A 24279-nucleotide genomic window follows, 5' to 3' on the forward strand; every position below is an offset into this window, starting at 1 on the left:
TTTGCGAGTTCCGAGTGCATTTTAACGCAGCAAGCGCCGGGCCGGCTTGGATCATAACAAAGACAAATGCTGCATTTGCCCCACGGACACTATACTGTTGGCGATTTTTTTTGTAAATTTAGTTATGGCTCCCCCCGACCCATCTTTTGCATATTTCATCTTATTTTATGCTATTACTGCTGTATTTGCGATAATGCTCCTTTAATGTCAGTGTTAATTCAGGTTTGAACATTCTTTGAACAAAACAACATACTTAGTTTTGCCAACATAAAGAATTAATGTATTACTACTTATCTGCTCAACCAAGTTCAATTACTCTTTTTTTTTTGTTTTGTTTAAATCATTGTCTTTTTTACCTCATACGATTTTAACTTGTTTTAATTATTTATTATTTTTAGTACAACACTACGAGAAGTTGGTGTGAAACTGTATTTTCGTTTCAGCCTTTGTATGAACATACATTTCTGAGAAATGACAATAAAGTCTTGCAGTATGTTATTCAGTTCACCTATTATAAGTGAAATATTGAAAATCCTGAAATGGGATAATACCACATACTGTTTATTTGACAAAGATTGTGTGAGCAACAAAGACAAGTATGTTATTCAGTTCACCTATTATAAGTGAAATATTGAAAATCCTGAAATGGGATAATACCACATACTGTTTATTTGACAAAGATTGTGTGAGCAACAAAGACAAAGAATACAAAGCAGTTCTTAGTCCAATGTTTCCTCTCTTTTTCCTCTTGTTTTGTAGCTGTACCGCCTTCTGAGGGTAATTTGTGCTTCTGTATCTTAATGCTTGACTATGTTTACAACCTGGTGAAAGTAGTGAACTGGGAATAAATCACAGGTAACCAACTGTTTAATCCTGCAGAGCCCCCCATCAAGTTGGCATTTAAACACTGAAAAAAAAAGAAGATAGGATTGAATTTATCTTAGTATTTTGGGTTGATCTATAGATTGTGGTCATTATATTCTTGGAGCTATTTTATGATGGCACCTTTACTGTTGTCTTTGGATGGTTGCTTATGTACAGTGTACAGAGGAGATATAATTTGAAGTACTTCCTGAAGGTCCTGTCTCTCAGCCCTTAGACAACAGGACTGATAAAGCGTGGAAGAATTTGGTTTATAGTAAACATAATGCATTTCTTTTAGCTCAAATATCCCCTTGAAACAAATACAAAAGAACCTGCAGTATAGGCTACACATAGACCATCATACTGCTGATGCTGCATCTGAAAACCATGCAGCAGGATAGTGTTTCTGACCTTTTCAGCATCTGCATCAGCAGCTTTGGCCACAAAAATATTCTAAAGTAAGTGTAGAACAGAGTTAGACAAACTACCACCAGAACATTTTGTATTCTAAGTTTAGCATTACCAACAGTTTGTATCTGTTTCATGCATGTGGGTGGTTGTAAAATGTACACACATACATTCTCAAGTATGTCCTGAAGGTCTTGTCTCTTAGCCCATATACAATAGGACTGACAAACCGCGGTAGGATTTGGTTTACAATGTACAAAATAAATGATATAGAACTAACTCCTCTTGGGAACAATTGTATCAAAGCTTCTTTTAACATAGGCTGCACATAGACCATCATACACAGCAGCACCTGAAAACCATGCAGCAGGATAGTGTTTCTGGCTTTTTTAGCTCCCGCATCAGCAGCTTTGGCCACAAATAATATTCTGAAGTAAGTGTAGAACAGAGTTAGCCAAACCACCACCAGAAACAGTATGTGAGATGTATCTCTCTTCTTCATACTGAAGGGGCTCCTAAACACAGAGTCCCTGGAGCAGTACACCCTAGAATTTAGGAACTCCAGAGGTTCAGTGGCCAAAAGGATGAAGATATCTGGCAGAACAGAGAGTGAACTTATCACCCAGATTAAACCAATTACAACATATGTTCTCTTGACTGTGCATATGTAGTTATAACGGAGAGGGACACAGACAGCAATGTAGCACTCTGCTGCCATGAAAGCTAGATTCAGAGGGGTGTTCTGTGTGGTGAAGATGGCTGGCAGGATGAGGAGGCAACAGACAGGGACGTAGATGGTGCGGAAGGTGTAGGTGAAGACGAAGAGAGAAATGCTGGTTGTCAGCTGGATCATGTCATTGAACACCAAATGAATGAAAAGGATATAGCGAGGGTTCATCTTGAAGATCTGTGATTAACAGCAGAATCAAGTTAATTCCAGTACAGTATGTTACACATTTGTACCTACATAGAAATACTCCCCCTCAACATTTCCAACAATAAGGACTAGCATTTCCCTTTTTTGTTCATGGATTCGTAAATTTGATATTTTTACTGTTCATGTCATATCAGTGTTCTGTCACTCAAATATCAATACAGACACTTTGCATACTCACTAATACATAAAATGATAGCTGCACATTAAAAATGTTGCTCTCTCTTGTTGAATAAGACAAGGTATTGAGGGTTCATACAGAATAATTACAGAATTATTTTGTTGACAGCCAGGCTGTCAGCTAAATTGGTGTTTAGACTGTGGTATTGAAGTATATGTATATTAGACAGGAGAGCAAAAGTACATACTGTAAAGCGAGTCAAAGCTGTTAGAAAATTAAGTGTTGATGCAAAAAAATTATTTGATGATGATGAATTTCAACATGGTTCTATACATAAACTCTAAATGTTAAGGATAAGCACATATATGAAAAGACAGAGAATAAGGAAAGGAAAGGGGAGGGGGATAGTTTAAATGTCATACATATTATGCACACCCCTCCCTTTAATTGCCTTACGATTTAACATTTTCTTTTACAACAAAACTATTTTACACACATGATGTTTGTTGAATGTGTGGACCATAGTAGCATTGATGTAGCTGATGGTGATGCCGAGGACAACAATGGTCACATTCTTGCCAATAGCCACAACAAATGTGTCCCGGTAATTCAAAGCCATCGTTACATTGCTGTCCCCAGGTGTGAAATTCATATCAGGAGCCGATGAACTTGTTTTAAAAGAAAAGACAAAAAGTATGGTGACAAAATGCTGCAAAACATCCTCGCAACCTCATATTTAGACTTTCCCTCATGTAATTAATTTAGAAGACATCAATTTAAGCAAACAGTTCAGTACTGACCTTGGATAATGATTCTGAGCTGGATTATCATTGACCATAACATGATAATGCTGTTGTGAGGGAAAGTCATTTATACAGAAGGTTCATTGAGCAACAGCTTTAGCGGGTCATCAGGACAGCTGAGCACATCATTGGCTCCCCACTCCCACGCCTGGATGAGATACACATGGGCCGTCTCCACCGGCGGGCCACGGCCCAACCCACCCAGGACACTCTTTGTTCACCAGACTCCCATGGCAGGCTCAGAGGCATGCAAGCCCGCACCAACAGGCTTAAACGCAGCTTTTTTCCCATGGCTCTGAAAAGTATTTGCACAAGCCTGCTTTAATGTGGCCACTTCAGCAACTGCTGTTCTTGCAAGCTTTTATTTCCTTTTAATTATGCACAGCACTTAATCTCCACTTTTCCTTCCTCCTTGGTCTATAAGTGAAATATTGAAAATCCTGAAATTGAATAATATCACATACTGTTTATTTGACAAAGATTGTGTGAGCAATGATCAATTGGCCTCTTGAAGAGCAACAAAGACAAAGAATACAAAGCAGTTCTTTATTATTTCACTTTTGAACAATTAGTCCAATGTTCCTCTCTTTTTCCTCTTGTTTTGTAGCTGTACAACCTTCTGAGGGTAATTTGTGCCTCTGTATCTTAATGCTTGACTATGTTTACAACCTGGTGAAAGTAGTGAACTGGGAATAAATCACAGGTAACCAACTGTTTAATCCTGCAGAGCCCCCCGTCCAGTTGGCATTTAAACACTGAAAAAAAAGATAAGATTGAATTTATCTTAGTATTTTTGGTTGATCTATAGATTGTGGACATTATATTCTTGGAGCTATTTTATGATGGCACCTTTACTGTTGTCTAGAGTTGTCACGATACCAAAATGAGTAACCACGATACTATACCACTATACCATCACGGTTCCGGGTATTATCACGATACTGCAGCCTTTTTTATTATTATTATCATTTTTATGAACTGCAATGTATTTGTACAAGTTATAAATACTTATTAATTACTTATAACACAATACAAATATTTTTAAATAAGCAATAAAAAACAAATAAATGAAGTTAGAATTTATATTGTTGAAATAAATAACCATTCAGTCTCTTGCACATTAATTTATGTTTAACTAATATAAATAATCAACTTAGGATAAAAAATCCACTGTCTTTAAAAAAAAACCTTTTTGACAATAATGCTTCTTCTTTTTTTTTCTTCTTTTTTTTAAAGTATATTTTGGGGGCTTTTTTGCCTTTAATGCACAGGACAGTCGAGAGAGACAGGAAATGGGAGGCAGAGATGGGGGGGAATGACACGCAGGATAGGGCCGCTCGGCGCGGGATTCGAACCGGGGTCGCCTGCAGTGAGGACTAGCTATAGCCTCAACACATGGGGCGGGTGCTCTACCAATTGAGCTAAACACCGCCCCAATAATGCTTCTTCTCCAACATAATAAACCATAGAGGACAAAATACAATGAACAGGAACTGATTCCCTGTGAAAACTATTTTTTATGCATTTTCTAGGTGCTTTATACTTGGACATCCTTTAACTCTTAATTCCTCAGCCTGTACACGGAGCATATAGCCTGATATTAGCCAATGAGAAAATAAACAGCAAAATTAGTGGTGCCACTGACGCCGCCGCTGCGCAGACTCGCCGCTCGGGCCCGGTGCTTCTGTCATGGTGAGTGTGTTATCTCGTGTTTGTGACTGGAAGCCGTGCGCACGTCTAGGCGAGACAGAACTTTAGCTTGTTGTTAGTTTTTAAGCGATTTCTATCGAAGCGGAGCTGTCTCAGCTGTCTTAATGGAGTTTGTTCTTGCCGGCAGAAACACACGAACAGCCAATCAACTGACAGACGGGCGGACCCAGCGTGCAGAAACAATCAATCAATCAATCAATCAAAATGTATTTGTATAGCACTTTACAGTAGCCAGACGGTACCCAAAGTGCTTTACATCAAGGCAATAAAATAATACATAAAAACAATACATAAAAACCCAAGAAAGTTCCACAGTGCTGCAAGAAGACACAAGAAAGTGCTACTAGTGCTGCAGGGTGTTAAAGGCCCTCTAAAAGTGCATACAGTAGAATAAAAACAGGCAAAAATAAGTACACTTAACTCATTGAGTGCCAACCACGTCATTTCTCGTTTTTCGTTCCCATGCGTTGAGTGCCAAAAACGAGATTTTTTTAGTTTTTTGCTTTTTTTTTAAATTATGAAAATAGACAATTTAATACACATTATATGTCAATTTGGGAACTCTATGACGAGGAGAACTGAAATAGATGACGATCAAAGTCACATGACAGCTCATGATCTGGAAGTTTTTTATCATAACTCAGCTTCTGCAAACAGAGTTCTGCATGTGGATGCAGCAGCTGCTCTGCTCTCACCCGCGAGGCTCCAGCAGCTCCAGCTGCTCGGAGCAGAAACAGGAAGCTCTCAGCCGACTGTCCCGCCCGGTCTTCATCTGGAGCAACACTGTGTCCTCCCCAAAGTCCTCCCGCGGTAAAATCTGATGGTCTCTGGGCCAAAGCAGACCGGCATCACCGACCCGTACCACAGAAGGACCGCGACCACCGGCGGGACCGGTGTTCCCGACCTGCTTGTGGCCGAGAGACCATCACGTTCCGCGGCGAGAGGCTGTGACACGGCACGGTGCGTCTGTGTTATTGTTGTTTAGTGGCGCCCCCCCCCCGCCCCCGATGGTGGTTTTGTGAATAGAACAACAATTGTTGTATATATTTATCTTATACGAGCCCTTTGATCCAGAAATGCGAGTGTCAGAAGAGCGACAGACATAAACAGAGCACCTTTCATAAAAGACGCTCTATCTCCTTTTCTAGAAAAAAAGGAGGGATTTTGGTGAAACCCAGCCATGTTTAGCTTGACTTTTCTCAGGAACAGAGGCACGTAGAAACAAACGGTTTGTGGCCATTTGAAGCATAAAGTTAAACCTTTCAATTGAGCTACAGTATGTGTTGGTGGCAATAATATAGAATACACTATGGCTCTACATAAAAAGTCAAAAATGGTCTAAATTGCCGGTACACTTGACTAAAACTTTGGAAAGGAGCGTGGCACTCAATGAGTTAAGAGCAGGACTTCCCTAGTCAGAGTTAGATGCTAATCTAAAAAAGTGCGTCTTTAGCTTCGATTTAAAAAGGCTGAGGTCAGTAATGGTGCGAATGTCGGGTGTCAGTCTGTTCCACAGCCTGGGAGCTGCAACAGCAAACGAACGATCGCCCCACTGTTTGTATCTCGACCTTGGGACCTCTAACAGAAGCTGGCCGGAAGAATGATCGCGGATAGTTAAAATCTCTGACAGGTAGGAGGGAGCCAGGCCGTTGATGGCATAAAAAACAAATAATAAAAGTTTAAAATCAATTCTAAAACAAACAGGAAGCCAGTGGAGAGACGACAGCACAGGGGTAATATGTTCCCGCCTGGATGTGCCTGTTAAAAATCGTGCAGCAGCGTTCTGGACGAGTTGAAGACGCGAGATTAAAGACTGGCTGAGGCCAACATACAATGCATTACAATAGTCCAGTCTTGAACTGATGAAAGCGTGGATTGCTTTCTCGAGGTCCTGCCGACTTAAAAAAGGCTTCACTTTGGCCAAGAGACGCAGCTGAAAAAAGCTGGTGCTAACAACGGACCTAATCTGTTTATCGAATTTGAGTCCACTGTCAAATGTTACCCCAAGATTCTTTACATGTGGTTTAAAAAAGGGCGCCAAGGTCCCAGAGTTTGTAGGTAAAACATTTGACATAGATGGAGTGCCAAACAAAATACATTCAGTTTTGCTGTCATTCAGGTGCAAAAAGTTCAGAGCCAGCTTTACATCAGCAATACAGTCCAGTAACTTAGTAAGTGCAGTGTTTTCATTGGGTCTCATGGGCAAATATAACTGTAAATCATCAGCGTAAAAGTGAAAAGACAGATTATGTTTTTTTATAATTGATCCCAGAGGCAGCATATACAGTGAAAACAGAATAGAGCCCTGTGGCACCCCACAAGAGAGGGAAGCCTGTGAGGAGCAGAGGTCACCAATCATCACAGAGAAACTCCTATTTGCCAGGTACGACCTAAACCATAGGAGAGCGGTGCCACGGATGCCTACATACTGCTCTAGGCGAGATACAAGGAATGCATGATCGACTGTATCAAAAGCCGCTGTGAGGTCCAGCAGTACCAGCACAGCGGGGTTTCCAGCATCCACGGACATGGCAATATCATTATGCACCTTTAACAGTGCTGACTCGGTGCTATGTCGAGATCTGAAACCAGACTGCAATTTATCAAGAACAGAATTAATCTCTAAAAATGTTTGTAATTGAATAAAAACAACTTTTTCCAATACCTTAGACAGAAAAGGCAAGTGGGAGACATGCCTAAAATTGGACAGGACAGAGGGGTCAAGGTGTGGTTTTTTGAGGAGGGGCCTAACCACAGCGTATTTGAAGGCAGCTGGGACAGACCCTGAGCTAAGACAGGTGTTTATAAGAACCAGCAAACTTGATCCAACAGAACTAAAAACCTCCTTCAGGAATTTGGCTGGAATAATGTCTAAAGGACAGTTAGTGGGTTTTAAGCCACTAACCACTTTAGTGAGAGATGACAGAGAAATGGTCTCAAATTGCTCAAAAACAGTAGATGGTGGAGGAGGAGTACACACATCATCAGGGGACATAAGCATATTACTGATATTCTGCCTGACTGATGCCACCTTGTCTATAAAAAAAGAGACAAACTCTTCACATGTTGTGGTGGAGGCATCGGACAAGACAGTAGAGCATGGGTTTATAACGGAGTCAATAGTTTTAAATAGCACTCTCGGATGGTTAGAGCTGTTGGCTATAACAGAGGACAAATATTTGGACTTGGCCTCCTTCACGGCTCTCTGATAAACACCCAAACTGTCCCTTAACCAGCCCAGTGATACACGCAGTTTGTCCTTTTTCCACCGCCGCTGCATTGCTGTCTAAGCAGATAGGTGTGGTCATTCAGCCAGGGATCGGCCTTGGTTTTGGTGTTTTTTTGCCGAAAAGGGGCAACAGAATTGCAGAGCATGTGGAGTGGAAAGTGGAGAGTAAGGTGTCTGGGCAAGGGGGAGGAACCAGTCCACTGTCAGCATGCAGCTGAGAGTCCCCAAAGGCGACAGCAAACTCTCTGGCTGTTGATGGAGTAAAGACACGGTGTCTGCGGGCTGTGGAAACGGGCTTATTGGGCAGCAAAATCAAAAACAATGGGGAAGTGATCCGAGATAGCAGTGTCCACTATTTCTCTAAGGGAAACTGAAAGCCCATGAGAAATGACAAGGTCAAGAGTGTGCCCATGCTCATGTGTTGGTGCATTAACGGATTGAGTAAGGCCAAACGAATCCAAAAGGCCCTTAAACTCATTTGCCAGTTGATTTCCTGCACAGCAAACATGAATATTAAAGTCCCCACAAATCAATAATTTATCAAACTTTGGAATAAAATCAGACAGGAACTCAGAGAACTCTTTGAGAAAGTTCTTGTTAAAATTTGATGGGCGATAAACTGTGGCACACAGTACAGGACAGGAGAGGTCGATGACAAAGCTGGAATAATTATTAGCAGTTGTTATTTTGCATCTGAAGCTCTCCTTAAATATAGCGGCCAGACCACCGCCGCGACCGGCAGCTTGGGGGGTGCTGAAGAAGGAACAGCTGGGTGGGAGGAGCTCCGAGAAGGCGCTGACGTCGCCTGGTTTCAACCAGGTCTCCGTCAACAGGAGGAAATCCAGATCACGTGTTGTGAAAAAGTCATTCAAAACAAATGTCTTATTTGTAAGAGATCTGGTGTTTATCAGCGCCACGTGAACTGAGCATGGACCAGACAGGTGAGAGGAGCGGCTGGGTGGGCGGAGATTCCCCGGTACACAGCCCCGCTGAGAGATCCGCACCGGCTGACAACACGGGAGCAGCAGCCCGGTGTCCCGGGTGACCGGCCGGAGCCATCGATGTCTGTGCTCGGTGGAGCGCCGCAGTTTTTGACTTTGAGCAGGACGACGTCTATGCGAGATAAAGACAGGGATAACAAGTGGGGAATTGCATGGCAGACCTGTAGGATGGAGGGGGGGTACAGAGAGGGAGAAGGAGGGGTGGGCTTCTTCCCTGACAGGGGTGGGTGGGGCTGATTCAGTTGTTGTCAGTCATGCGTTCAATACTGCGTGCTGGAGGTTGCCAGACAATATGCGGCTGCCCAGCCTGTTTGGATGGATACCATCACCCTGGTAAAAGGAGGGACGGTTCCAGAATAAATTAAAATTGTCAATGAAGTTGAAGTCCTGCTCTCTGCAGGCAACCTGGAGCCAGGAGTTAAGGGACAGGAGTCTGCTGAAGCGTTCTGAGCCAAGATTGAGTGTGGGAAGAGGGCCACTGATGAAAACTGTTTTACCACAAGTTTTCAAAAACTCAAATAGTTTGTTGAATCCGGCTTTGAGCACCTCAGATTGCCGGAGGGCGGTGTCATGGGGAGGGGGGAGTTGATTGGGTCCGTTTGGGCTGGTCCGAAGACGATGGTGTCCAAAAATTTCTCATCTTCCAGGATCTTTCCGGTCAGACGGGTGCAGCTGTCACAGCTGGATGGCGAGGTGAGCGGAGGCTTGGATGTGGATGCGATGCACTGAAACAGAGGGAGAGAGAACAGCAGCCAGCAGAGCAGACAGCCAGAGAGAGCCGGGAACGATGTGCAGGTCGAGGCTACGGAGGAGAGAAAAGTGCCGTGCAGGACACCTACCCGCCAGGGCTCCGTCCTGGAGCCCACAGCAATGCGAAGGCGAAACAACAAGACAGCAGCCGGAGGCAGAGGGAGACTTTACCCGGCCAGGGCACACAGATCGTGCCCGCTGGTGGAGACGAACTCAGGTGAGCCTCCGCTTGCGGAGGCAGTACTCTCCAGAGTCACTGGCTGCAGGATTCAGTCGAACTGGCTTCAGCCACAGGCAGAAGTGTTCGTAGGAAGATTATCCATGAACTAGCGGAGGGAAATGTCCATACAGTGATGATGGAAACCCAGAGAAGTGAGTAAAAATTAAAAACTGGCGTCACTCTAATGGCGTCTCGGAGATGGCGGCGGGCGGCAGCGAGCCACCCAAATTTTGCTTAAAATAGAGCGATCAGCACATTCGATCATTAAAAACAGTAGCCCGACTGAAAGAGACACTGCTTAAGATGTGGGTCGAAGTCTTGAATCAAATTAAAAAGCCGTAGAAACAAGTAAAAAAGCGTTGTTTCTGAGAGCTGATCATATCTCCCTAACACATCCCCGGACATCAACAGTAACAGGCAAACAGCCAATCATTCAGCAGCTGTGTAGTTCGGTTGCAGTAGTTGCCATGTGGGTTTGTTTACAAGGGAGTAGCATGCAGTGAGAAGCCGGGAGGAGAGAAGAGGCGGCCGCTATGTTATGTAGCGGAAACTGGCACCGTAGTAGTAATCCACGGTAGTACCGTCGTGTAGAATTTCTAGTATAGTAGGAACCGTTACGATTTGGCACCGCGGAGTAGCGGGGGTACTGTGGGTATCGTGCAACTCTACTGTTGTCTTTGGATGTTTGCTGACTGATAAAGTGTGGATGGTTGGTTGATTGTAAACAGTACATTTTATAGATCGAACACCTCCTGGAAGCAAATATAAAATAAATATCAGTAACATAGGCTGCACATAGACCAGCAGAACCTGAAAACCATGCAGCAGGATAGTGTTTCTGGCCTTTTTAGCTCCCGCATCAGCAGCTTTGGCCACAAATAATATTCTGAAGTAAGTGTAGAACAGAGTTAGCCAAACCACCACCAGAAACAGTATGTGAGATGTATCTCTCTTCTTCATACTGAAGGGGCTCCTAACACAGAGTCCCTGGAGCAGTACACCCTAGAATTTAGGAACTCCAGAGGTTCAGTGGCCAAAAGGATGAAGATATCTGGCAGAACAGAGAGTGAACTTATCACCCTGATTAAACCAATTACAACATATGTTCTCTTGACTGTGCATATGTAGTTATAACGGAGAGGGACACAGACAGCAATGTAGCACTCTGCTGCCATGAAAGCTAGATTCAGAGGGGTGTTCTGTGTGGTGAAGATGGCTGGCAGGATGAGGAGGCAACAGACAGGGACGTAGATGGTGCGGAAGGTGTAGGTGAAGACGAAGAGAGAAATGCTGGTTGTCAGCTGGATCATGTCATTGAACACCAAATGAATGAAAAGGATATAGCGAGGGTTCATCTTGAAGATCTGTATTGAGCAAAGTTAGTTCAACATCAGTGTATTGAAAACCACTTTACAACATTGAAATTAATGATCAATCAATTTTTGAAGCACTGATGCCAGTTTCAGTTCATATCACTGCAAACTCATATAGTTATTAGATTTGTAATTTTCATCATAGTATCTAATGGAACTGGGGACAAATTAAAGATTTATACATGAAGAGATGAGTTTTTATGATTTGATTAGAACAATTTGTCAGCAATGAAAATCATACAGCATCTTTCTGTACATATAAATGAGTCATCATTGTCAATCATCATTTAGGTTATTGCCCTCAGGCTGTTTTCTGTTGTGCCCTAAATATAATTTTTTTTACTACAGTAATAAGTGAGTAAAGCTATGAAGACTAGAGGATTCAATAAAATACATACATTATGTTTGCTGAATGTATGGACCATGGTGGCATTGATGTAGCTGATGGTAGAGATGGTCCGATCAGGTTTTTTGGGACCGATACCCATCACCGATCACCTAAAGCTTCACCGATCTGATTACCAATCAGAACCAATCGATCACGTGTGACGATATTATTAATATACGTATATATATTTTTTAACTCTTTTTTTCCCCCATTAATTCATCCACTCATGCATGGGCCTAGTTTTTTTATTTTATTTATGTTAACTTTGCAGGGTTTTTGGTGGGGAGGCGGTGTTGCTGCATACTGTCCACTGTTGAGGGGGGGGGGGGGTGAAATATAATTCAATAAAAAAATCACATTTTGGCCTAAAACATTATTGTTTGATGTTTATTGTTTAGATGTTTAAATTTTATTAAAAACTGAAAGCTCCTGTCACCTTTTCCTACGAAGGAGTATTAGGGCCAACCAAAAAAAAAAAAAAAAGCCAGCCAAAAAAAAAAAAATCGGGGAAAAGGGGGAAAAAGCAGGCAAAAAAAAAAATCGGCCCAAGAAAAAAAAAAATCAGCCAAAAAGAAAAAAAATCCGGCACAAAAAAAAAAAGCCAGGCGAAAAAAAAAAAAATCCAGCACCAAAAAAAAAAAAAAAAACCAGGCGAAAAAAAAAAATCCAGCACAAAAAAGAACAAAAACCAGGCGAAAAAAATAAATAAATGCAGAGGCTTGACCACGTACCACAACAAAGCGACAAGCGACCGACTGCTCTATGACAGCAGCAGAGTGACAGACAGGCTCTTGTAGTAGTATTTGTAAATACTACAAATACTACAGGAGAGGAGGAGAGGAGATAGGCCTATCCTGTATAGTATTTGTATTTGTAAATACTACAGGAGGAGGCAGAGACCTGGATCACGGTGGTCTAGTCACGGAGGTGTCTCCAGTTCACGTTTAGTCACGCTAAACGTTAGCTCATATAACGTCTCTATGTAACTTATAAATGATTGTGTGTGTGTGTTTGTGTGGCGGGCAGCCATAGATATGGGGGACAGCAATGAAGAACATGCATTGCTGATTGCTGTACGTTAGCAGCAGGGGTTGGTCGATTCTGGCCTACCGCTTAAGTTTTCTTGTTTTCATTGTCATACTCCGGCATTGAGTCAAAGTTAATCGGCTTTATTGTTCACTTTTATGGCGCTGCAGAGTTTGGCAGCCTGTCTGTCACTCTGCTGCTGTCATAGAGCAGTCAGTCGCTTGTCGCTTTGTTGTGGTACGTGGTCAAGCCTCTGCATTTTTTTTTTTTTTTTCGCCTGGTTTTTTTTTGTTTTTTGTGCTGGATTTTTTTTTTTTGGCCTGTTTTTTTTTTTTTTTTTTTGTGCTGGATTTTTTTTTTTTTTTCGCCTGGTTTTTTTTTTTTGGTGCTGGATTTTTTTTTTGGGCTGATTTTTTTTTTTCTTGGGCCGATTTTTTTTTTTTGCCTGCTTTTTCCCCCTTTTCCCCGATTTTTTTTTTTTTTGGCTGGCTTTTTTTTTTTTTTTTGGTTGGCCCTAATACTCCTTCGTATTTTCCACAGTCAACCACCAGTAATAGAGATATTTTGCCTCGATTGTGGGTCTGTCGTATTCAACACTGGCTGATGAATATGACTTAAATGGATACCTGTGTAAAAAAAAAATACTCTGGTAAAAGTAGAAGTACTGATTCAACGCCTTTACTCAAATAGTAAGGAAGTACAGGCACTGAAATGAACTTAAATGTAAAAGGGGGCTTCTTTGCTCTGGGCCCCCCAAACTCTAGGACCGGCCCTGCTACCCATAACGTTTTTTTCAGTCAGGAGTCTTCATATTCCTGCTCTGTCTGCACATTGTTGGACTTTCCTTCAGTAGAGGATGAGGATACCTTGGTCCTTTGACTTCATATCCGGACCTTAATGTCAGTAAATTCAAGTAAAACACAGACGTGGGGGGGTAATTTACAAATTACCAGATGTCCCCAGGTACTGTAATACTAATCCCATGCAAATAGGGCTATAATGTGTGTCATTGCTGCCTCTCCTCAACAGATCAGAAGAAGTTACCTCAGATGTCACTTCACACTGGCGCAAGTTATTGTTTAAACTACATTTACCTTCACTTAAAGTCACTTCACTTGTGATTTAAATGAACTTAAACAAACACAAAGAAAAACAAGTTGTATGGTTTACTTAGAATGTGATATTACTGTAAGAGTCACATTTGAACATCAGAAATACAAACAAATGAATAGAAGTTTTAAAAGAGAAACAGGCTTTAAAAACAGCAATAAATGTTTGTTTGAGGTGGAAAAGTCTGCCTATTGAAAGGTGACGTAATGACAGACCCAAAATAGTAGGTGGTAACAACATACAAATAGACTCACATTCATACAATCAATCTTGTAACTGTAGGCACACATGCATCTATCACACGTACTGTATGTAGACAACAGGTGAGCAAACACACGACACCTGGGATGTTTAATTTAACCGTCCTACATAAAGTCAGAGATTTACTGGAGGAATTAGATTGGCGTCTCAATCTCGATAATTAACTAAGGTAAGTACCAGCTCCTGAACACTGCAGATACATGAATGAAAAATGACAAATGGAGTTTAATAAAAGTCACATTTTAATCAGTTAACTCCTTCAGCCTCCTGATGAACTGACTCTGTTGTATCAGTTAGAGTAACCAGGTCTCACTCTGTTTACTGTTAAAAACAAAATGCTACAGCTGAATGTTGAACAGACACAAGTCTGTATGTGATGTCTACTTTCAATCAAATGTTTCCTGTTGAACCACTTTATTATTTTCACTTCCATCAGTGTTGGATGAAATAGGTAGAAACTGTACAAGTAAAAACTGTTTTAAAGGCCAATGCCAATCCATTTAAAATTAATGGTTGCTTACCTCAGTTTAAATGTGCAAAAAGGAAGTAAAATATATACTTTTTTGTGCAGATACAGATGGACTTTTTTTTATCTGTAAACAGGCCAATACACAGTTAGATACTGATGATTTTTCACCATCACCACACATCAGTAGCTCTGGTGGACTGGATATAACCTCATATTTAGAGATGTAAGTTTTTCCTTTATTACTGCTCAAAAGCTGAAAAGACCGGAAGAAGAAAACAGAGAATATGCTAACTCGTCAGGTGGTCATGCTGGAGAATATTTTCACCATACAGATTGGATTTTGATTATTTATGACCATGCAGTATTTACATGTGATACAACCTCAGTATAAAACATCAAAGTAGAACCGAAACAATCAATCAATGAGCACTGTACACTTTTGACAACTTTATTTCTGCCACTAGTCAGCAGTGTCATTTTCTAAGGCTGCAGCACGTCAAGCCTTCTGCCACAGTGTTTTCATCACTGTTAGACAGGCCCATGATGCAACTGAAAAAGAGGAAACTTCAGCATGAAACTAGTAGGGACGCGCAGATCATGTTGCACTTGCACAAAGACTTATCAACAGGCTGCCAACCCTGAACACACCCACTAGTATGAATCACAATAAGAAAACAATTTCTGACATAAACTCTCAGCATTTAATGTGTTTCCTTTTTTAATAACATATAATTATGTGACTGTGCAATATGTTTTTGTTGTGCTTTTAGCAGTGAAATGAGGATTGACAGCAAGGCAGGCTGTGCAATGTGATAAGATTGAAGATTATTGTACTGTATTATTTTCTCCTCTGCTTTAACAGGCCTTTACAAGAAATGAATGAGTCATTCTCTAATGTAACGGTGGCTGTTCGAGAAGCTGACTCCTCCTTTAAGGCTGTGACCAAGAATGTGATTGTTGTGGCTCTTGGGATTTCCATCAACTACATCAATGCAGTTCTCATTCACACCTTCTGCAAACACCAGGTCTGATGTTCTTTTAATTACATGTTGGCAGTGATACTGAATTTGATTGATTGATTGATTGATTGATTGATTGATTGATTGATTGATTGATTGATTGATTGATTGATTGATTGATTGATTGATTGATTGATTGATTGTTTTGAACATGAGAAAAATGAAAATAAAATAATACAAATGTATCAACATTTTATATTCACAGAAATAGACTGAAGGGCATTTGTTTTTTAAAGTTGTCAAGGAGGCTTTTTTTGCCTTTATAATATAGGACAGTGAAGACACAGGAAAGCAGGAAGTCGAACCAGCGGTCACTGCCTAAGGCTATGCTAACATGTGCTTTAAAACCACTCGAGCACCGAGCATCCCCAAATGAAGGGCATTTATGATGTCACAGAGTCAATGTCATCCTGTTAGTCATGTACAAACAAGTGCTGTGAGGACAACCTATGACTGTCATAAGCAGTCATTGTTAAGCCTTGTACGTTAGTATTCTATTAGACAAAGACCAGAAAACAAACAGAAAAAAGGGGTTCAGTGGCCAACAGTCACTGAGCAAAGAGTAACAGCTGTTAATTTTTTTTTTACAAAAATGATGAAGGGACATTTCACAAGTTTAGAACGGAGATAAGGAGAACATTTATTAGACCATTTTGGCAAAATCGCCTATTATTAATGGCAATGAACCTACCCCTATGGGATTATGGCAATTGGGGAATTTGCCAAAATGTTGAACTATCCCTTTAAGGTCACACCACACATGAATCTTTATAACCCTCTACTTCTCTTTGTTTTCCCTCCTCTAGATCTTCTACACCAACCCGCGGTATATCCTTTTCATTAACCTGGTAGTCAATGACATGACGCAAGTGACACTGTCCATCATCCTGTTCATAATCAGCTACACCATCTACAAACTAAATGTTTCCATCTGTTGCATATTCATCCTTCTTGTTGTGCTCACCAATGAAAACACTCCCCTGAACCTGGCCTGCATGGCCGTGGAGTGCTACATTGCCATCTGTGCCCCCCTTCGCCACGTTCAGATCTGCACTGTCAAGAGGACCTTGAAGCTGATTGGTTTAATCTGGGCGACCAGCACGTTGTCTTCTCTGCCTGATCTCTTCATCACTTTGGCCACAGTACCACTAGACTTCTTCCATTCCCAGGTATTCTGCCTCAGACAAATTGTCTTCCCAAATCCCCTCATTATCAAGAAGAGGGACATCACCTATATTGTCTATCTGGTTATAGTTTGGCTCGTCGTTTTTTACACTTATTTCAGAATTCTCTTCACTGCTAAGACAGCTAGCAAAGATGCTACAAAAGCCAGAAACACAATCCTCCTACATGGGTTTCAGCTGCTGCTTTGTATGTCAACATATGTAGCCCCCCAGTTATTAAGGGCTGTGCAGCAACGGTTTCCTAAGAGTTCAAAAGACATCCGCTTTGCTTACTACATTGTAGTACAGATTCTGCCACGATCTATTAGTCCGATCATTTATGGCGTACGGGACAAAACCTTCAGAAGGTATCTGAAAAGACATCTGCTGTGTGTAGCCAGTAAAAGCTGAGAAACCTTGCAGCTAAATCCTTCACTACAGGATTAGAAAATCCTTGTACATTTGTATAAATTCAAAACAACATGTAATGAGCATGGTGCATGTGCATTCAGAAGTTTGGTTATTCAATATACAGTTGTAAAAGACACAAATAACAAAACTACAAAAAGAAGGGAGAGGCATATAACCCACAGAACACAGTGAAACATGCGGTGGGAGTATTATGCTGTGAGGATGCTTCAGTGTGTCTGGAACTGGGAATCTTGTCAAGGTGGAGGGAATCATAACGAAAAAAGAATATGTGAAGATTCTGAAAGAAAACCTGAAGCAGTCAGCAGAAATAAAACTGGGTCTGGGCTGTTGCTTTGTCTTCCAACATGACAATGAACAAAAATAAACATCACTCCCAGTGAAGAACTACCTCCAGTGGACCAAAGTAAATGTTATTGACTGGCCTGCACAAAACCCTGACTTCAATCCCACTGAAAATGTGTGTGGTGGACTGAAGACTAAGGTCCATGCCAGAAGGCCATCAAATCTGGAGTAGCTGGAGAGATTTCCCAAAGAAGAATGGGCTGGGATTCCACAAGAGACTTGTCAGAGACTTGTTGAAAACTAAAACAAACAGCTGCACGCTGTTACCCAGCAAAAATGATACACAACTGACTATTTGCGTAAGGATGGCTAATAATTTTGACCCTTGTAGTTTTTGTTTTTTGTGAAATTATTATGTTTGTGTGAAATGTTAATGAATGCAAGCATCCAAAATACAACTACTGTCATTGAGATTGAATTTAGCATAAGCAGAAATGTAGGTATCAACGTATTTATTAGACCATATCAAGGAACAGAAGCACAGAGATGCCAAAATAAAGTTGATGTTTTCCCTTGAAATATCTCTCACTTAAATGCCCGAGTTGCTCTGATGATGGAGTGCAGATCATTTAGGCTCAGTCGTTGTTGTGGCAGCCGGGGTCCAGATCCACCTCAGGCCCTTAAAAATGCTAATTTGAAAAAGTACTCTGGTCTTGGCGCTTTTAAGTTTTTATTTATAAAAGATAAATAATACAAATAATGTAAAACACTTCATTTAGTTCATTCCTGATGAATACAAATTGATTTTGAAAAGTCAGTTTATATAGGCTACGTGCACAAGCATAGTATCGAACTTCCGGTTGGGCGGGTATAGTCGGCTTGTCGGCTTCCGGTCAGCAGCCGGTCACAACAAAAATGGCGAGCGGGTTGTCTTTTCCCCGGTGTCTCACAGACTTACCGTCAATAGGCGTCAGCGACGTCCACAGGATCGTCGATGCCCTGTCCCAAACCCCAAGAAGCAAAAGGGACAAGGGTTTTAAAATGTACATATCGTCATACATTCACAACTACGAGGGTAAGATAGCTGCTAGCAGGCTAGCTGCACCGATTGCCAGCTAGTGTTTTTATATTCAACACAAATTATTTACGTTGAGTTTATAAATTTTTTTTATTGGGTTATAAAGTTTAGTTATGACATTACCCACTACGTTATCTCACGGAATGAGCCATGGACTGTGCCTTTATTAACACTTTGTTAATTGTGATTTTGGTAAATGCGCATACACAGTAATATGAACAGTTAAGGTACTTGGAACTTCTATTTATTATACATATATATATTATAATACAGTTAATATGTTAAAAACAGTAATTAATGTGATATGAAAATGAATTTACTATCAGCGTGTATCACCATCTTTTACAAATAGCCTATATCTTAAAGCAGAAGTAAGTGGTCCGGTCGTTTTCGCTAATGCTGCGTTCCAGGCCGGCTTTTGAAATCGTAAATTACAGCTTCAAGTCACAACTTACGAATTTGTAGCGTTCCAGGCAACCCACTCGTGTTTTTCCGACCTGTTTTACCGGTGAAAGTCACTATAACGGCCACTCGTAACTTCCGACCGGTGAACTCTCGTACGACTTCACGGTCGGAAAAATACGAGTTTCCTTGAACGCACCATAACAGTCCTCGTCCCTACGTCACCACATTCACGGCGTCCCTTGGCTGCACACACAGCCCTGCATGCCGTTCTCTCTCCTCATTGGATAAAAACTGTAGGATACGATAAATGTTTTCTCCTCGGCTCAGAGCAGAGCAGAGGGACTGACAGACCCGTGTTTCAGACCAAACACTCTATGTAAGTGATTGCTGTTGGAAGATATAACTATTTAAGACTTATATTAACACAAATATATCACTCACTTCTGCTTTAATGCAGTTGGTGCTGTTGGTTGCTGTAGATAGATGCGCTGTGTGTGCTTCCCCTCTCAGTCCCTCCAGAGAGGTGGAACCGGAATTGGTGGGCGGGGCTGACGCTGCAGCGAGTTCCACTTGCTATTGTGTGACACAGTCCGCGCCGCTGTAAAAATTGAGCTTTGTGCGGACGGGTCCAGCAGAAGCCCGCCTTGGGTCCGCATTGAGTACGCACAGACGTCTACGGAGTGAAGTACCCATGACTTTGTGGGGGGCCTTAGGGATGTGAGTAACCTAGCTGTGCTGTTAGTGCTGTGTCTAGGTCCAGTAGAATTACCTAGAAATTACTATAGCGTGTCGTGGCCTTCATCACTTTTTTATGTGAGTTGCTCTGCTAGAATGTGGAACAGTGTCAGTGTGCAACGTGTCTGAAAATATGCTGCACTATGGAGTTGTGGGTTGCAGAATAGTGAGAAAATATGTTTAAATTAGATTGGTTAAAAATGCACTTTGAACTTCTCTGACTGTTTTCTTCTCTGACTCCAGTTTAAATTCTATGAGCCATTTTTCACCACTCTTCACACTGCAGTATCTGTGTTTAGTGGACACTGTATAATGAGCTTGTATCTCAGAAGAAGTTTGACTCAATCTATTGTCTTGTCTCGCATCTGTGTTTCTCAGGTTGTCAAGAAGGAATAGACAGCTGACCTTCTAGCCACATGAATATGCAGGTGATCACATGTTAACATTTTAGCATTTGGTGATTGTATTACTAGCGCTTTTATTAATAAAGAGTTTGTCAATCAAAGAGCACAGCATAAAGTCCTTTAGTCATCTTTTTTAAAGGACGCCTATAAAGTCAGATAAATGTCCAAAAACTACACTCCTGAGTTAAAATAGCTACTGGTGTTTTCACTGTTGTATAATAAACATTTGACATTTTGATATTTTTAACATTACAGGCAGACAAGGTGATAGCCTCCGTGCTGCTCCCCATGCTGCTGAGCTGTACCTTACACAGCGGAGAAGAGTTTGTTACCCAGCAACCTGTGGATTTTAAAGACCCTCATTGATGTCCAGCCTGTGAGACACACCTGAGACAGACAGGTGAGAGTTGTGACAGAGGTTTACTGAACACCTGAACCTATCTTTTGAATCTTGTTTTTGTTTTTGGTGTTTTTTTTTTCAGATCAACACTAACATGGAGAATTTCACGAGAGCAACATAATGGTGATGGAGAAGAATCAGCCTGCCTTTGTCATTATCGACAGCCTTGAAGAAGTTAACTTGGTGTTTCTTGTTTTTCCAATAAAAGGAAGGTTGGAAGAATATGTGTTTTTGTTGTTTTGTCATTTAGTAATTTATTACAATTTAGATTTAATTAATTAATTACAATTTCGATTTAATTAAATGTAACATTTTTAAGTATAAGTAGTAGTAGCAGTATAAGTAAGTATATTTCGACACAGAATTTAGGTTGTATTTTTCAACCCAATTTTTGGTAGCTTTAACCCAACAACATAATTGGACATAATTGAACATCATTTTTGAGTCAAAGCTTCAACCCAGTATGCTGGGTCAAATTCTTAACTCAAAATTCTGGGTATAACTAACCCAGCGTTGGCTCGGTCTGGGTTAGCAAATTAACCCAACTTGGGTTACTTAACCCAGCAGTTTTAAGATAGTACATGCTTTTTCATATGACATTGCAAACAGGAAACTGCTAGGAAGTTTTAGCTGTTGATTATTAGTATTAGATTCCATGAATGTTTACCTTAAACACTGATTTACACAGCAGATGTCTTTTCAGATACCTTCTGAAGGTTTTGTCCCGTACACCATAAATGATCGGACTAATAGATCGTGGCAGAATCTGTACTACAATGTAGTACGCAAAGCGGAGGTCTGTTGAACTCTTAGGAAACCGTTGCTGCACAGCCCTTAATAACTGGGGGGCTACATATGTTGACATACAAAGCAGCAGCTGAAACCCATGTAGGAGGATTGTGTTTCTGGCTTTTGAAGCATCTTTGCTAGCTGTGAAGCGAAGAGAAGAGAAGAGAATTCTGAAATAAGTGTAAAAAACGACGAGCCAAACTATAACCAGATAGACAATATAGGTGATGTCCCTCTTCTTGATAATGAGGGGATTTGAGAAGACAATTTGTCTGATGCAGAGTACCTGGGAATGGAAGAAGTCCAGTGGTTCTGTGGCCAAAGTGATGAAGAGATCAGGCAGAGAAGACAACGTGCTGGTCGCCCAGATTAAACCAATCAGCTTCAAGGTCCTCTTGGCAGTGCAGATCTGAACGTGGCGAAGGGGGGCACAGATGGCAATGTAGCACTCCACGGCCATGCAGGCCAGGTTCAGGGGAGTGTTTTCATTGGTGAGCACAACAAGAAGGATGAATATGCAACAGATGGAAACACTGATTTTGTAGATGGTGTAGCTGATTATGAACAGGATGATGGACAGTGTCACTTGCGTCATGTCATTGGCTACCAGGTTAATGAAAAGGATATACCGGGGGTTGGTGTAGAAGATCTGGAAGGGGAAACAAAGAGAGGTAGAGGGTTAGGGGGTTATAAAGATTCATGTGTGATGTGACCTTAAAGGGATAGTTCAACATTTTGGCAAATTCCCCAATTGCCATAATCCCATAGGGGTAGGTTCATTGCCATTAATAATAGGCGATTTTGCCAAAATGGTCTAATAAATGTTCTTATCTCCGTTCTAAACTTGTGAAATGTCCCTTCATCATTTTTGTAAAAAAAAAAACTTAACAGCTGTTACTCTTTGCTCAGTGACTGTAGGCCACTGAACCCCTTTTTTCTGTTTGTTTTCTGGTCTTTGTCTAATAGAATACTAACGTACAAGGCTTAACAATGACTGCTTATGACAGTCATAGCTTGTCCTCACAGCACTTGTTTGTACATGACTAACAGGATGACATTGACTCTGTGACATCATAAATGCCCTTCATTTGGGGATGCTCGGTGCTCAAGTGGTTTTAAAGCACATGTTGGCATAGCCTTAAGCAGTGACCGCTGGTTCGACTTCCTGCTTTCCTGTGTCTTCCCTGTCCTATATTATAAAGGCAAAAAAAATGCCCCAATGACAACTTTAAAAAACAAATGCCCTTCAGTCTATTTCTGTGTTTCCTGAAGAGCGGATGATTACGTGAATATAAAATGTTGATAAATTTGTATTATTTTATTTTCATTTTTCTCATGTTCAAAACATTTTTTTTTATCAATCAGTCATCATCATCATCATCATCAACCTTTATTTAACCAGGCAAAAAAAATGCTAAGAAAAAATTCTTATTTAAGCAATGGCCTGGTAGGAGGTGAGGGACCTCCTAGGGGGAAAGGGGAGAAGGGGAGAACAAGACAACACTAAAATATAGCCAGTAAAAGCACACATAGGCAACAAGAACATATACAACATAGTAACAGAAATTTGACATACAGCAGTGACATGCAACATGGCAATAAATGAATTGACAGAAAACAGTGACATAAAAACAGTGACGTAGGATGACCACATGATACAACACAGCGAAGACAGACATTTAAGCAATGGAGGAGAGAGTTGGTGAAAGTGACTAGATCAATCAATCAATCAATCAATCAATCAATCAATCAATCAATCAATCAAATTCAGTATCACTGCCAACATGTGATTAAAAGAACATCAGACCTGGTGTTTGCAGAAGGTGTGAATGAGAACTGCATTGATGTAGTTGATGGAAATCCCAAGAGCCACAACAATCACATTCTTGGTCACAGCCTTAGAGAATGAGTCAGCTTCTCGAACAGCCACCGTTACATTACAGAATGACTCATTCATTTCTTGAAAGGCCTGTTAAAGCAGAAGAGAAAATAATACAGTACAATAATCTTCAATCTTATCACGTTGCACAGCCTGCCTTGCTGTCAATCCTCATTTCACTGCTAAAAGCACAACAAAAACATTTTGCACAGTCACATAATTATATGTTATTAAAAAATTAAACACATTAAATGCTGTGAGTTTATGTCAGAAATTGTTTTATTATTGTGATTCATACTAGTGGGTGTGTTCAGGGTTGGCAGCCTGTTGATGATAAGTCTTTGTGCAAGTGCAACATGATCTGCACGTTCCTACTAGTTTCATGCTGAAGTTTCCTCTTTTTCAGTTGCATCATGGCTCTGTCTAACTAACAGTGATAAAAACACTGTGGCAGAAGGCTCGACGTGCTGCAGCCTTAGAAAATGACACTGCTGACCAGTGGCAGAAATAAAGTTGTCAAACGTGTACAGTGCTCATTGATTGATTGTTTCTGTTCTACTTTGATGTTTTGTACTGAGGTTGTATCACATGTAAATACTGCATGGTCATAAATAATCAAAATCCAATCTGTATGGTGAAAAGATTCTCCAGCATGACCACCTGAAGAGTTAGCATGTTCTCTGTTCTCTTCTTCCGGTCTTTTCAACTTTTGAGCAGTAATAAAGGAAAAACTTACATCTCTAAATATGAGGTTATATCCAGTCCAGCAGAGCTACTGATGTGTGGTGATGGTGAAAAATCATCAGTATAACTGTGTATTGGCCTGTTTACAGATAAAAAAAGGTCCATCTGTGTCTGCACAAAAAAGTATATATTTTACTTCCTTTTTGCACATTTAAACTGAGGCAAGCAACCAATAATTTTAAATGGATTGGCATTGGCCTTTAAAACAGTTTACGTTTTACTTGTACAGTTTCTACCTATTTCATCCAACACTGATGGAAGTGAAAATAATAAAGTGGTTCA

General features: G+C 40.9%; 3 protein-coding genes and 1 pseudogene across 4 annotated transcripts; 1 reads left to right on the top strand and 3 right to left on the bottom strand.

Annotated features, from left to right (window-relative positions):
* Positions 1-1405: 1405 nt before the first annotated feature.
* On the bottom strand, positions 1406-2901 carry LOC310986271 (odorant receptor 131-2-like; the record flags this gene model as incomplete). The annotated part of the gene is made up of 2 exons (XM_083972117.1): positions 2824-2901; positions 1406-2179 (listed from the first exon to the last, which is right to left on the bottom strand). Exons 1-2 carry the CDS (start codon positions 2848-2850, stop codon positions 1406-1408), a joined length of 801 nt encoding a protein of 266 aa, XP_083828243.1. The 5' UTR covers positions 2851-2901.
* A 6075-nt stretch (positions 2902-8976) lies between these two features.
* On the bottom strand, positions 8977-11395 carry LOC310986272 (annotated as a pseudogene). Its single transcript has 3 exons — positions 10851-11395; positions 9627-9795; positions 8977-9182 (listed from the first exon to the last, which is right to left on the bottom strand). The product of its transcript is annotated as an uncharacterized misc_RNA (transcript).
* A 4147-nt stretch (positions 11396-15542) lies between these two features.
* Positions 15543-17260, top strand: LOC310986273 (odorant receptor 131-2-like; the record flags this gene model as incomplete). Its single annotated transcript, XM_083972118.1, has 2 exons — positions 15543-15692; positions 16493-17260. The coding sequence occupies 2 exons, from the start codon at positions 15543-15545 to the stop codon at positions 17258-17260; spliced, it is 918 nt and encodes a 305-aa protein (XP_083828244.1).
* A 3231-nt stretch (positions 17261-20491) lies between these two features.
* On the bottom strand, positions 20492-23331 carry LOC310986274 (odorant receptor 131-2-like; the record flags this gene model as incomplete). Its single annotated transcript, XM_083972119.1, has 3 exons — positions 20492-20572; positions 21253-22023; positions 23182-23331. 3 exons carry the CDS (start codon positions 23329-23331, stop codon positions 20492-20494), a joined length of 1002 nt encoding a protein of 333 aa, XP_083828245.1.
* Positions 23332-24279: the final 948 nt, after the last annotated feature.

Source organism: Trachurus trachurus (assembly GCF_905171665.1).
Source record: "Trachurus trachurus genome assembly, chromosome: 5".
NCBI lineage: Eukaryota > Metazoa > Chordata > Actinopteri > Carangiformes > Carangidae > Trachurus > Trachurus trachurus.